Genomic DNA, 14829 nt, shown 5'->3' with positions numbered 1-14829 from the left:
AAATCTCTGACTGGGCAGAATCTCCCCAGACACATCCTTTTGTAAAGCGCTTGCATTGTACCATTAAAAATAGATCGGCGCGTTCTCTGCTTGCTTGCTGAATGCTGATGCCTGTAATTCTGTGTCATCCTCGCATTCCCTTCTGCTTTGAGCTTGGCTGCCTCTTGTCCTGGCACCTGAGCAAGGTTCATTCAGCAGTACCTGATGTAAAGATAAGTGAGCTCTGTTGGAGCCTAGCGGGATGGGCAGGATGGTGGGGAGGACTGGACTGGTCTTAGCTGGGGGTCAGCCGGCAGCCCTGAAGGGGCACGGCTTGGTGTGATCACCCATGCTTTCTGTTGCGTGGTCAGAAGCAGGGATGAGTGAGACCTGCTGGCGTGGAAATGAGTTGGAGGATGTGGAAGCACTGATTGGATGTCATGATATCTCTCTGGGTTTTTTTTTTTAAACTGGGGCTAAGAAAAAAAAAAGATATATATGTATCGTGCTTCAGTGTCTGCCTGGAGTTGGTGAGGAGAATATCGCTGCTCGTTTCCCCCAGTGAATGAGTTCATCTCGTTTGCCGCCCACAATAGCAGTGATGCTACGGATTAAGAGAGAAGGCCCGTGTTACAAAACGCTGCAGTACCCAGCTCCCAGCAGAGAGGCTAGGCTGTAGGATTTGGTACACAAAGAGCCATGGCATCTGACCAGCGAGCTGTGGCTCGGTGTGATCAGTGGGCACGTGCTTGTGCGGGGTGCTGAGGATGGAGGGACCTGCAGAACACTTTGTCTGACTCCCCTGTCACCTCAGACTAACAGGACAAAACCAGCTGGTAATGCATCACGGCTCCCAAGGAAAAAGGAGAGAGTGGGGCAGGAACGTCGGCTTGGGCTTTGCCTGTCTTGTGTGTGTGTTCTCTAGATAAAGGTAATCCTCCAGGATCCAGAGTGGGTGCCTCCTCGCTGGGGCTGCGCTCGGAGGTAGAGCCTGAGCTGACACGTGCTAATTCATGCCCAAACCTACGAGCAATTTGGCTATTGTGTGCATATAGGGAATCCAGCAAGCCTTCAACCAGGTCAGAAAAGTCTTGAAAAATGTATTTACGGCCCCGGGAGTGGAAATGGGGCGCAGCCCCTCACATTTGGGTTGAATTCTGGGTCTCCTAAGGAGGACTAGAGCTCCAGCAGGTGCAGCGTGCTGAACTGTGGACGTTGGCGTGTGCTGGCTGGGAAGCTGAGCCTGGCACCTGCACCTCAGTCTGCACCAGTTGTCATCAGGAAACTGCATAAAACCTGCACATCGTTCTTCGGCGAGGCCAGGGGTCGTCTTTGTCGTTTAAATATGGGGGGCTGCTGGTACTGTGCTGGCGGGGGCCAGCGGGCTGCCCCTGTGTTTGCTCGGCACTTGCTTCTCCAGCCTTGGCTTTCCCTGGTGCTCTGCTGAGGTGGGCAAACTCACGTCGCTTGGACTGTCCTTAAGAAGGGAAACTCTGGCACATTTATCTGCAGCTGGAAGACCCACAGCTTAGTCCTGTGCTTTCTTTCCACCTGGCATGTAGGTCTTGTGGAAAAGAGTATGCAGGTCCTGGAGACCCTTTCTTCAGGAGACTGCTAATGTACCCAGCAGGTATTTACGGTGTCTGGTGTCCTAGGAAGAGAGCCAGACCAGCCCCGCAGAAGCATCTAACTGCATACCTTTCTGGGCCTCCTCTGTCTGCTCTTGTTGCAAAAAGGCAAACAAGCTACTGGAGATCCCCAAGATAAGCTGCTGGGCTGATGGGGTCATGCAGCAAATGATGGGGATGTCAGGCTGCGGGCAGCAAGGGCCCCTGAAGCATCAGTAGGACTAAATTTCCCTTCTCCAGTGTGACATGTCCCCTGTGGTGTGTGCCAAGCTGCTCAAGGCAGAAGGTGCTCTCAGCTCTGAGATGAGAGCCCAGCCAGCTCTCGGCTTGGCAGGGTGAGGATGGAAGGATGGAAATGGGATAGCTTTGGTATTAGAAAGCAGCGTGCTTGGGAGCTCCATCCTCAGTGTGGGCAAAGGCAGCGATTAAATGGCTGGCTGGTCAGGTACAACCTTCGGTCTTGGGTTTTGTAGGCTTTAAAGTGAAAGCCTGTGTTTATACTAGAGGGGAAACCATGTAAATCATGTTAAAAGCACAAATCTAAGAGGAGGAGAATGCTGGCCTTGTCATCTAGACTCCAGTGAAATTCCCTTCCCTCCCATCCCTGTTGGCTTTTCCTGACTGGATCTCCAGACTGACCGCCACCGCTGCAGTCAGAAATTTTCCTGGGAATGGCCGGTCTGAAAATCCTTAAATGTGCCTGGGTCGCTTTGGTGGAAGCGGGCTAGGAGGTGATTGCATTTGCAGTCGTAGCCTATTCCAAGCTGCCGGCACAACATGAGGTGGGGGCGGGGGGGGATGAGGGACCCCTTCGCCTGGCTCAGCTGAAGCAGAAGAGCCGGTCTGCCTTGCAGGGTGAGGGGTGCATGGGAACGACTCCTTCGCAGCTGTGTACCGCTTGTCCCCTTTCCCTTCATCCCTGTGTTCCTGTGGCTGAAGCATGAGCAGCCCCCAAGCTGCCCCATGCCACCAGCCACGTACCCACGGCTGGCACCCCCATGGCAGCGCTGCCGCGTGCCTGCACGCCGCATCCCGCAGCTGCTGGGAGCGCACCACCTGGCACTTTGCTGAAGGACACCCTGGTCCTTCAGCCACATCCACCGGTGGAAAACACCTTCTGGACCGAGGGCTGCAGGTGCAGAGGGGAAACAGGAGGCGTGGGGAGGTGAGTGGGTGCTGCTCGGGCACATGCAGCTCCTTGCAGGGCTCCCCGCCATCCTGCTTCCAGCCTACGGGAATTGAAAGGAGACTGCGGCATAGAAAAGAGGAGGGGAAAAAAAAATAATCAAGATCAGCAAGCACCTGGGCCTGAAACCCTGGAAAGGTGCAGCGGCTGCCTCCTGGCAATGTGCTGCGGGAGGAAGGGGAGGCTGCCCCTTCCCGGAGCCTCTGTGCGTGGAGGGGGTGCACGGGGGCTCTCGTCCCGGGCGGGGGGTGCCTGCGGTGTGTCGGGAGCCAAGGGGATGTGGGGATGAGCAAGACGGAGGGGGAGTCCTCTGTCTACCCTGGGAAAACCTGTTGTGGGTCTTGGGGTGGGGGCGTTAGAGCAGGGCAGTGGACCGCGTTGCCATCTCCCCTACATGTCCGTACTGCTGGGGCTCGGGAGATGTCATTCCTCCCCATCCTCGAGATTCACCAGGGAAAGGTGGACAGGCAGACTTTGCATCTGGGTTAGTGGATGTGATCAGTGGTATTTCCCAGCCTCATTTTAAGGAGCAAAAGAAAAAAAAACACTCCATTTTTCCATCGTTAAGCAGAGAGATCTTTTGTGCTGCCTTTTAAAGGGACCTTGAGTAGCTGCTAAGCAATCGGCAGCAGTTACATCACCTCCAAAGCAGCTACTGCAGGCACCTGACAGCTTTGTCCCACTGCCACTCGGAGCGGGTGGGGGGGGGATCATTAGTGCTCCAAATTCCTCACCCTTGGAGAAAGCCTGCATCTCTTGCTGGGAGGGAGAAGCCGCTACACCGTTTATGATGCTGCGAGTGGCTGAAGGGCATCGGTAGATGGGCTGAGATTCACAGCAGATAGGGTAGAGCAGGGACACGCGTCCTGGAGTTTCCCAGCCCCATCCCGTTTGCTAAGCTGGGTTCATCAGCCCATGCAGGACCCCAGCATCTTTCCGGGAGTGAGCCAAAGGCACTGCAGTAGCATCGCCTCGGGCCGGAGACACAGCCGTTGCCTGGCAGCTGCGGGTTTCCAGGGAAACCAGAGGTGCTAACTTGTTAATGAGCCCCGCGTCACTGATTGCTGCTGCAAAATAATAATAATTAGTAATAGGTCCATGATTTAGGAATCCCTCAAACAGCATGAACCTGCCAAGGGGACTTCGCTAAGTGCTGAAGCACTTGAAAGAAATGAGGGGATGGGAGGAAAAAAGGATGGAGGGCTTGGAAGAAGTGTCACGTTTTACATCTTAATAAATGTCTGGAGAGCTGGGGGCCGGTGGGGTCCTGCCAGCGTCCCAGCGGTGAGCCTGGGGCTGGTGGAGGGCCGATCTGGGTGGATGGAGGAGCCCTGGCCAGGCAGCATTTCCCACAGGCTCAGAGGACAGGGTTACCTCCCCAGGTGGGGTGCAGGGGGAAGAGCCGGATCGCTGAGCTCAGTGCCGCCGGTCCCCCTGCAGAGGTGGCTGTTCTTTGGGAACGGCTGCTTTGGGGGTCACTGGGGACCAACGAGTAGGCGTTTCTGTGGGGTGCTCCTATCCCTTGGTAAACTCAAGGTGGAGATGCCACCAGAAGAGCATGATCTTGGGAGGAGCACCCCAGGAAATGCGTTCCTGGGGTCAGAGCTGCTTCCGCAGCAAAGCTGGCTGGCTGGGGCAGTGAGGGGAGCATCCCCTCACCTGGGCTGGGTGCGGAGGGTAGAGTCCCAGGGCACCACCCGTGGCTCAGGGCGAAGAGTGGACGTGCCGGTTAGTGAGGTTAATGGTTGCTACAGAGACATGCTGGTCTTCCAGTTGATGCCTCCAGTACAAGAGAAACCAGATCTGTGCCCTTCCCCCACCACAGCTCTCAGCTGCGGGTCTTGCTCGAGATGAGAAATGGAGGGAGGTGGCCTCCGCCTCGGTGGCCTGCCCAAGGACGACCTCCTGGCCCGCCGTGCCGCACGGGTGGGCTCGGGCTGGGCTGCGCTTCGGGCTTTCTTGCCCTCTCGCCTGGCCCGACCAGAAGAGGGTCACAGCCAGGCTGAACACTGGCCCTTCGCCCGGGTGGCCGTGCCCATCTCCGTCAACGCTTGTGACTTGTGTGGCCAGCACCCCTCACCTGACACGCGTGGCCGTGGAGGTGACACCGGGGACAGAGTCCTGATGAGCAGGCGGTTGGCCCAGCCTCTGTGTTAAGCTCTGCTTGTCTTTCTGTCCCTTGGCTGCGGTGTGGCCTCTCCTGCTCGGCTGTCCCCATTCAGCTAAGCCATGTGCCCAGTTCCTCATTACAGGCACTCCAGGGAGAGGTGGGATTAAAGGATTATGGTAATGTTCTTCAGGAACACTCAAGAAGATTAAGATGGCTTTAATAAACTGATAAGAGAGGGACACAGCTATGTTTCTGAAACCCTAATTTAGGTTCCAGGTTAACCTTTTCCCCTGGTCTCCTGTCACCATGGTGAGAAGATCTCTTACTTCAGCAGTGCTCCATGGCTATGCCTGTTCCTTCAGTTTTCCTTTTAACCCATCTGAGCAGAAGCAGAAAGACATCTTTCTTCCTTCTCTGGTAGCCTTCCCAGGCATGGAGGCATTAGAGTTCATTCTTCTCGGAGAGCCTGTCACACGCAGCCTGTGAGGTGCTATGAAGGTCTCACAGCCTCTGCTGGTGCCTGAGGTACCTGTTAGCTGGGGATGAACCCACCAGCCCTCAGTCTGGCTTCAAAACTGTCCTGTGGTTGCTCAAGAAATTACTCATCTGCTTTTGACCTGGCTGGACATACTCTTAGAGAAGTCCCTGTGCCTTGGGTCTAACACCAAGGTCACAGCTCCCTATGACTGCACTCAGTCGGTCACCTCCATCCCCCGTGGAGGCTCCTGGAAAGGGGGAGAAGAATGGACCAGCCTTGCCCTGCCTTCCCCGTCTTTTGGGTGGAGCTGGGAGTGGGACCTGAACGATGTGTGTGCCACCAGGTCCACCTGGGCGAGCTGGCGCGGGCGTTCCTCTGGTTGTTCTGCAGGAGGGCAGCTGTTAGCTGAGCTGGGAACCTCCTCCTCTGCTTCTCCCATCTCTTCCACCCAAGGTCTTGCTCTTCTGCCAGAGCTTCATGCATGGAAGGCCTCTTCCGAACGGGTTCTCTCAGAGCGGTTGGGCAATTAAGGATCTCTTGTCTTTCCCAGACCCCCAGAGCTTACCCCCTGCTCATTGTCTGGGGAGCAGATACCACATTGTATCTGGAGGTGCTGTGCAGCGTATCCCCCGTGTGGGATTGCTCCTTCCTCCCACTTCAGTCTTTCACTCTCATCCCTCTGCCGTGGTATTATCCCCATCTTTTTTGTCTGTCGACCCTCTCCATTCCCTTTTCATTTCTTGGATGTAATTGGAAGGACTGAGAAGAATTCGCAGCCTGGTGTCCTGATGGGGAAGGGAGGCAGAAAGGGATTTGGGGAGTGGGGTGTGAAAGGAAGACGAAGGGGAAAAGCTGGCTAATTTGCATCCTTTCTGAGTGCCCTGGCTCTATAGCCAAGGTACAGCAGGGGGTCTTCTGGCAAGGCGGTAGCGACGTAATGAGGTGTGTCATATCCCAGCAGGAGCCAGCCTCGCTCCCCCTCAGACCCCCTAATTAGAACTGTTTCAATTTTTAAGCCCCCTGGAGGAGTGCTGGGGGGAGGCGGGGGGGACCGGGGGTTCCTGCGGTGGGGGGGACCGCCAGCCGCCCGCCGAGGGGGCAGCTCTAATTGGAGTCACCGTGAGGAGCCGCAGAGCCATACACACTCGCTGTGGGGCTGGGGAGAGCGATGCTGTAGTGCCGCGGGGCTGCCAAAATGCTTTGTGCCAGGAGGGGCCATCTCTATTGCAGCTTTTAGGGCATTTCCATGCTCCCCCGGCCCCCCAGTTTGAATTAATGCGTTGGCAGAGGCAGCAGGGGGGTGATAAGGGGACAGGGGAGGGTTGCGCATCCTGATGTGGCCTCAGTTGGGAGCTCAGATCCTGAGGCTGGAGCCGGGGTGTCCATCCCCTGCTTTGGGAGGCAGTTCTGGTAGCCCGGGGAGGTTGGGGCTGGAGCCATGAGCCACAGCAAATGCGGGAAACTCCATCCTCGTGCTCTGTGGCTTTCCGTTCTTCTCCTGCAAGCTGGCTGGGTCCTCCAGCTTTGGTGACCGGTAACTGAGGTGCCTGTAATTTCACTCAATAGTGTGTCCTACTCAAGCATCTCTTTTGTGTCTGGAGCTACCATCGCAGTCGGTGCCTGCACCACCGGGCTGCAGGCATGGGGGCTCGCAGGAGCTGCTGCTTTACTCAGCTCAGGGTGACTCGTAAGCCTCCTCCGGGCCATGGAGCCAAATCCTGGCCCTGCAGAAGTCAATGAAAATCTTCACACTGGCCTTTTCAGGCATGGTATTCATAGTCCTCCTAATTCAGATGCATTAAAGCTTCTGTGGAACAGCTTGTGGGTTCTCTAAAACACTGTCTGGCAGGAACAAGAGGAGCCTCGTAGTAGCCCAGGCTTATTTTCTGAATGACTGCAGCAGCATTAAACCTAATGCCATTAAAACACGCCTGCAATGACGTGTACCGTTAAAACCCAAGAAGGCACCCTGACCTGAATGTCCCTCAGCCTGCTTATTGCTCTTATAGACCCCACGGGCTGGGCGTGGAGGACGCTTGTTCTTCTGATAGTGCTTCGGAGAGCACCGGGCTCGACCCTCCTCAGCTCCTAAGATGGAGCCCAGGTAGGCAGCCCTGTATACGACCCCCCCCACCACCTTTCAGAGTCTGCACGAGTTAGCTGCTGGAAAGCAGCAGCCGCTTGGGGCCATCTCGGTCCGAGTGCAGCTCCCCAGGGCTCTGCCCCAACGCCTGGCCTGTTTCTTGAAGGCAGGAGTGTAAGTCAGCTCCATTTCTTGGCTTCCAAGAGAGGTCATCTTCTCCTGACTTGCCAGGAGGCAAGCTGGCAAGATACCCACGAGCAGGCTGCGATACAAAGGCGGGTGAGATCCAGGGTGAAATGGTAGACGTGAGTGGGGCACACCTCATTTGGTGGTGTGTCTGATGGGCCCTGAAGAAGCTGTTACCATGCGGCAGCAAAACCTTATTGCTGAGCTAAGCCGCTTCTGTGAAACCATTAGCTCTGTGCTTGGCAGAGGTCAGAGAAAGCAAATTGAGTGTGAGGAGCTGTTGAGATGGGAACGGGGGAAAGAGGAGACATCTTGCCCCGTGCAGGTCCCCAGCGCCCTTGCCTCTCAAACACGGTGCGTCGCGGCTGGCTGGGGTGGCCAGAGGTGTCTGTGCAATATGTGGATCTGTAGATGCTCTGACCTGAAAGGCTCCTAAACGAGGTCTAGATGTGGTGAGAACCGTGGGGAGGGTGATTAGGGAATGGGTGTGCGTGGCCTCTTCCAATGCAAGTAGTAAGGGGTCACCGGGGGGGGTGGGGGGGGGGGCATGGTGTTAGCGGATTTGGAGGAAACCAGGGCTCCCCAACTTCATCATAGCTGGGCAAACCGTTCTGCTGCCTGCCACCGGCCACTGTGCCTGCTAAAAGCTGACATGGCTTCAAAAAGCAATTAGGCACATTCATGGAGGAAAAGCTCCACTGAGGGCTATTAAATGACAAAGAGAAAGCCCCTGGCTGGAGCGGCTCAGGATCCACAGATGCCCACAGGCTGGGAGAACATACCTAGAAAGTGCGGCTTGTTGCACTCTTACGCTTTTCTGAAGGCTGAGCCCTGGGTGACATGGCCCAAGGTGAATGTCGCGTCCTGCCCGGCTGACCGGATCCCGCCTTCTCCTTTCCTCTCGTTGCAGGTTCAGCACAATGAGTTGGCATCCTGGGTGTTAGCAGCGTGAGGGGACCAGGACAGAGTGCTGCCCTGCTCACCCCCTTACCCCCTCGCTCGTTCCCCTTGGGGAGACGGGTGCTGGCACCCCTGCCCTGCCCTTCCACCCCTTCCCCCCCGCTCGCCATAGAGGGGACGGGCCCGTTATGGCTGGGGACAGGCTCCCACGCAAGGTGATGGACCCGAAGAAGCTGGCCAGCCTCCTGAGGAACGGAGCGGAGGGCACCCTGGTCATTGACAGCCGTTCCTTCGTGGAGTACAACTCCTGGCACGTCCTCAGCTCCGTCAATATCTGCTGCTCCAAGCTCGTCAAGAGGAGGCTCCAGCAGGACAAGGTCTCCATCACGGAGCTCATCCAGCCTGCTCCAAGATGAAGGTAAGGGATCTGGCCAGAGGATGCTCACACCCTCTTCCCCGGTAGAAAGGGGCAGGCTGGGGGTGGGATGCAGGACTGGCCTAAGGGCCGCTCCATGCCTGGTACGCACATCCTCTACCTCCATCCCTTGACCTGCCGGCATCTCTCTGGCACCCTTTGGAGAGCCAGAGGGTGAGCTCATGCGGCCACAGGGCTGTCCTCAGAGACCTGCTCCTTGCCCCCACCCCAGTGATGTGCTTCCTGCTCCAGGAGCCCTCCCCGGGCGAGTCTAACAGGTATATCAGCCTTAGGACTTGTCCTAGGCCAGCAAACAACCCCCAAAAGCCTTCCCAGAGCTGTAAACTTAATCCCCTGCTAAAAACTCTTCCCCTCCCCTCTGTCATCTCTAACTCCATTCAGGGACATGTAATCCTCCTCCCCTGTGACGCCAGAAGCTCTTATCCGGTGTCATGGCATATTATCTCTCCCAGGCTCCTCTCTCTATCGCTCCCGGTTAAATAATAGAGGTGGCTGGGAGCCACGGGGCTGGGCTGGAGCCCCGGCCAGCACCGCGCCGGGTGCGCCCCCCCGGGGGGCAGTTGGCCGTTGCCCCCCGCTCGGGGCTCGCTTTTACCCCGTGTGTCTCCCCCCCTCCCGCCTTGTAATTTTATGGCAAAGCGAGGGTAATTCAGGCGATTAATCAAACGCTGGGCCCAGCTGGAGCCATCTGCGGCGTCCCCCCCGCCCGGCCCGCATTGGCTGCCGGTGACATCACCCCGCCGGGATGAAGGGGACCGGCAGCGCGGGGGGGCCGGGCCGCTCGCAGGGGGTGGCAGGGGCTGATTCCTCAGGGGCTTTAGCGCTCTTAAATCCCCGGGAGAATAAAGCAGAACGATCAGCGAGGGGGGGGGGGGGGGGGGGGTGAGGGAGCGGCCTGGCGGGGGCAGCGCTGCGGCAGCGGCGTTGCGCACCGGGAGGGAGGACGGGGAGGAGGAGGCGGGTGGGGAGGGGAGGCATGAGGGAGTTCGCGTCAGCTGATGCCGGCCCGGCAGCCCCCCAACCAGCCCCGCAGCCCCCCAGCCAGCCCTGCAGCCCCCCAGGCCAGCCCTGCAGTCCCGGCCGCCGCAGCGGAGGGGTGGCTCGGGGCGGGGCGGTGGGCCCGGCTCGGGGGTCCCCACGTGTCCCCGGGAGGCAGCGATCGCCCCCTCCCCGCTCCCGGGCCATTGCGTGATGGTCCAGGTACCGGCTGGGGACGTGCCTGCAGCCGGGGGTGCTGGGGGCGGCGGCGAGGCGGTGTCGCCTTTAATGCACGGCTCTTTTCCCTTCCCCCTTCCCCCTTCCCTTTTCCCCCTTTCCCCTTCCTTTTCCCCCTTTCCCCCTTCCTTTTCCCCCTTTCCTTTTCCCTTTCCTTTTCCCTTTCGCCTTCCCTTTTCCCATTTCCCCTTCCTTTTCCCTTTTCCTTTTCCCCCTTCCCTTTCTCCCTTCCCTTTCTCCCTTCCCTTTCCCCCTTTTCCCTTTCCCCCCTTCCCTTTCCCCCTTCTCCCTTTCCCCCTTTTCCCTTTCCCCCTTTTCCCTTTCCCCCTTTTCCCTTCCCCCTTTTCCCTTTCCCCCTTTTCCCTTTTCCCTTTCCCCTTTTCCCTTTCCCCCTTTTCCCTTTCCCCCTTTTCCCTTTCCCCCTTTTCCCCTTTTCTTTTCCCCCTTTTTCCTTTTCCCCCTTTCCCCCTTTTCCCCCTTTCCCCCTTTCCCCCTTTCCCCCTTTCCCCCTTTCCCCTTTTCCCCCTTTCCCCCTTCTTCCCCTTTTCCCCCCTCCCTGTTCCCCCCTTCCCCTTCCCAGTACAGGCGGAGTCCCCCCCAGTGCCCCCGCGGGCAGAGGGCAACCGTGCCCCCCCACCCAACCGGCTCTGGCAGCCGGCCGTAGCGAGCCGGGACCCCCGTGTGGGTTCAGCCGCTTGCCCTGGCAGCCCGCGGCGGGGCCGGGGGACACACGCGCTGTACCCTCACCTGGCGCGGGGCGGGGGCCGCGGCTCGCAGCGTCCGAGCCTTTGTGCGCACACCTGGGTGTTGGCACCCCGGGGTGCCGAGCTCTCCTCTCCCCCGTGCCCCCTCCCCCGTGCCCCCGGTTTCAAGCCGCTCGGGTGGTGGTCGCGTTTTGGGACCCCCCCGCAATCCACGCGCTGTGCTGCCGGGAGGGCGCAGGCCCTCGGGGGGGCGATGCTGGCGGCCGGTTCGGGCCCCTGTCGCCCCCGTACGGTCTTTCTGCCCCCACCTGCCGTAGCTGCCACCCCCCGGGCCCTTCTCTGCCCCTGGCTCCCCGCCCCGGGGCCGGGGGAGGCGGGGGCCGGAGCGGGGGGCACGGCTGGCGTTGGAAGCAGATGGCAGGAAGGGTGACATCAGTGGTGCGATTGTCCGGCCCCATTATTCCTCCCGAGGGCCCCCCGCCCGCCTCCTGTTTCCTGCTCCCGGCCGGCCGGGCTGCCAGACAAAGGCGGCTGGCAGCGGTGGGGGGCTGCCCGGGCAGGGCAGGGGCAGCCTGAGCCCCCCCCTCATCCCGCTGCCCCTCGGCTGCCCGGCACAAAGAGCTTGACCTGCGCATCCCGGCTCGGCGGTGCCATCGCGGTTTGGGGAAGGAGGCTGGGGCTGGCACGGGGCAGAGCTTCCCGGCGATCCCACCTTGCCCCCCGCTCCGCTCCCCCGCCAGCGTGCAGGCAGCGGGGCTCAGCGTCTGCCGAACTCGGTTTTCCCAGGGCTTGCACCTGCTTTCCGTACCGCCGCTCGGGAAAGGTACCGTTAACAGTGCTTCTGGATGCTAGTTTGGAGCGATGCTGCTGGGTAGCAGCAGCTCCTGGCTTTTTTGGGGCAAGGAAAGGGAAGGACCATTTTGTAGGAAAGAAGAAATGGGGAAAATAAACCTCCCTTTCTTTTTTCCATGAAAGATGCCTGCGATGGTGGGCAGAGCTAAGCCACTGCTCCCAAGCCCCGTTGTGTGCCACCTTCCCATGGCGCCTGAGCTGGGAAAAACTGCTGCAGCAATTCATTTCCCAACTGGTAATAGGCTCCTTCCACACAAAAATGGTACCAATGTACTGCTCTGGTTTTGGTTTTGAACCCTTCTCCCAATACTAACAATAATAAATTCTCCCAATAATAAATTCCAATAACTGAAATAATTCAGCTCCTCAGTGCAGTTTTTGGGGCAGAGGTTGTGGGAAATTCCTGCCTGGGGTTTTCACTAGCATTTCTTGAGGGAAATGTTGAAATTTTCGCTTCTTCAAGATCCCCCTGGAAAGTCTTTCCACGTCTCAACCTCTTCTTGCTTCCTGAAATGTAGCTATCTCTAGAGCAGCTATAGCCGCAGTCTGAGGCATGACAAGGGTCTCTTCAGGCGATGGGAATATTTATTTATTTGCGTTAGGAGCATGGCTCTGCAAGCAGCTGTTTTGCTTGAGGGAAAGCCGGGGCTTATTTTTGAGCCGTGTGCCTGGCTGCTCTTTATGTTGATGGAAGCCCTGTTATTTCAGTGGGGTGATTCACTGTGTTTTGAAACAATATGTGACTGAGATGTCGGTAGTAATTGGGATAATAAGAATAGCTTGCTCTTATCTTAGCCTGGATCACCTGTAGAGCATTATCATCCCTGCTCGGCGGGAGAGAGGCGGAGCAGGGACCCAGACCACGTTGAACCACCCGGTGCCCCAGGAACAGATGTCCCTAAGGGAGTTACCTGCAGCCAGAGCTGGGGAGGGTGGTGGTGGCGAGCACTGGGCCTGGTGGGAAGGCAGTGGATGGTCTCAGCTGGGATTTGGTTGGAGCTGTTGGCCGGGTGGTCCCTGCTCTGGGCTAGCCATCCCCCCCACCAGCCGAGGTTCTGGCAGGGAGGAAGGTTGTCCCCAGGGAGATGCCCTGGCTCACCTCCAGCGCTGGGGTGGGCCAGCAGCTTTTCAAAGGCGTGCATGGGTTTGCAAGCCTCACTCAACACCTGCTTGGGGCCAAACGACTTGCTGCGCCTTGGCCCTGCCGTCCCTTGCTGGCTGGGTTTGGGGACCCTTTCTGGAGGGTGATGTCTGGGGGTTTGGTTACTTCAGCATCCTTGGGGTGATGGGCAGCCCCCATGGGAGAGCTCCCACCATGGAGGTACTGCTCCTCAGGAGGACCCCCCTGTTGCCAGCTGTGACACTGCCCTATGCCAGCAGCTGGAAGAGGCAGGAATCTGACCCTGAGCATCTCTTCAGCTTTACCCTCTGCCTCTGCCCCAGTTAGCTTTTAACCTCCCGATGTTTAAGGCCAGAGATGGGGCTGTGCCTCCCCTGGCGTATCTGGAGTACATGAGGTTAATGGGAGACCTGTGGACCCCATTGAACATCTCCCTCTCATTTTCCTTTGTAGCGAGGAGCTGGGATGCCGGTGTGGGCTCCTCGTGTGCTCCACGAGGGCTCCTCAGGACCCTCCTGCAGGCATCCTTGCCCCAGCAAGCAGCGTATTTATTTTCTGCAGCCAGGCCATGCAAGGCCAGTGCTTGTTTGGCATTTACATTGAGTGAAACCTTATAACTTTAATAAGATGTAAACCGTGTCGCACATCTCTGCCGTCGCTCAGCAACCCTGCAGTAACGGCCCAAACAAAGCCTCCCCATGCAGAGGGAACACTAAATCCTATTGTGGGATAATTCTGCTTGGCCAGAGCTGGTATCTCCACTGCAGCCACCCTGGCCTGGACCGCCCAGCCAGGATGAGCCCCTGCCCTGCCACAGTTCGGTCCCCACCTCACCGTGCTTTTGTGGGAGATGCTTTCGCTGGTGTGGGGCTTCAGGCTGGGGACTGGGGTTTTGAGATGTGCTAATGGCATGATAGGGGGGCTTGAAGGGATAGCGGCCCTGCTAAGGACTGGCAGGCTCCTGGCTCCGAGCTGGCTCGGCAGTCGCTGTGCTTCCCTCCAGCTGTGCTTGGGATGGCCGCCTGCAGAAGTCCTGCTTCAGGGGTGGCCAACGAAATGATGCTGGGGTAGATCCTCAGCTGGCTTGCCCCCAGGTGGCTTCGGTCATTTTTCGGTGTCTTATTTTAAAATTCCTGCATCCTTTTCTCTGCCCTCTCATCCCACCGCTGCCTTTTCAGCCCTCCCATCGTCCTGCTGACCTGTGGGGCCAGTTTTGCTCCCCAGTGCCTTGTGCTGGTCTGGCTCCTTTGAGCCCCCACTTCCTAGAGCAGAGCTGCACGTGGTGCCCCGGCAGGGATTTCTGTTGGTGTGGGGCTGTCCTTCCGCTGCGGCGAGGAGACGTGATGAGCTCAGCTAAATCAGTGTGCCCTGCAGTTTTATTTGGATGGCACTCACGTTGCCAAGCAGGGAAGCACCTGCAGCAGTGTGTGAGAGCAGCATTAGTATCGACAGCAACCCAGAGCAAATCTGTTCTGCTGGTAAAGATAGGGCATGGCAGTGAGACAGCAAAAGGAGGCGGGTGTCCATGAGTGGTTCCTAGTTCAAGTGGTCTCCTAAAGAGATTTTGGAGAGGGCCAGGCATGTGGTGGGCGATGGGCAGCTCCAACACAAGCCAGAGGAGAGAGGAGCTTAGAGGTGCAGACCCTCCTTCCTTGCCTGCCGCTGCCGCCGCCTCCTCCCACGCCGTGATGGATGTGCCTTACCCGGCCGGCTGGGAGGGCAGGCACTCACAAGGCAGGCGTGTGCCATCCGCCCGACTATTCGGCAGATGCGCTGAGCCATGCCTCTGCCAGGATTTTTATCTTCTTTTAATGCATGGACCTTCAGGTAGGTGTAGGAACGGCCAGCTGCGCCTTGAGTGCTCTCACTGCAATCCAGCCATCACCAGGCTGGGGGGACTCCTGCCTGCAGCCAGCTGCCTGCCTGCGGGGTACCCCACCACCTCACCCACC

General features: G+C 58.3%; 1 protein-coding gene across 1 annotated transcript in view; it reads left to right on the top strand.

Moving 5' to 3' along the window:
* Window positions 1-1268: 1268 nt before the first annotated feature.
* DUSP8 (dual specificity phosphatase 8) overlaps window positions 1269-14829 on the top strand; it is a 39407-nt gene continuing 25846 nt past the window's right edge. Inside the window, 3 exon segments of the mRNA XM_080405463.1 lie at window positions 1269-7485; window positions 8561-8952; window positions 8955-8968. Coding sequence (XP_080261589.1) covers window positions 8739-8952; window positions 8955-8968 — 228 coding nt within the window. The 5' untranslated portion in view covers window positions 1269-7485; window positions 8561-8738.

Source organism: Falco punctatus, assembly GCF_963210335.1.
Source record: "Falco punctatus genome assembly, chromosome: 10".
Taxonomy (NCBI): domain Eukaryota; kingdom Metazoa; phylum Chordata; class Aves; order Falconiformes; family Falconidae; genus Falco; species Falco punctatus.
Note: the sequence above shows the minus strand (reverse complement) of the source record. Positions and strands in the feature narration are given on the sequence as shown.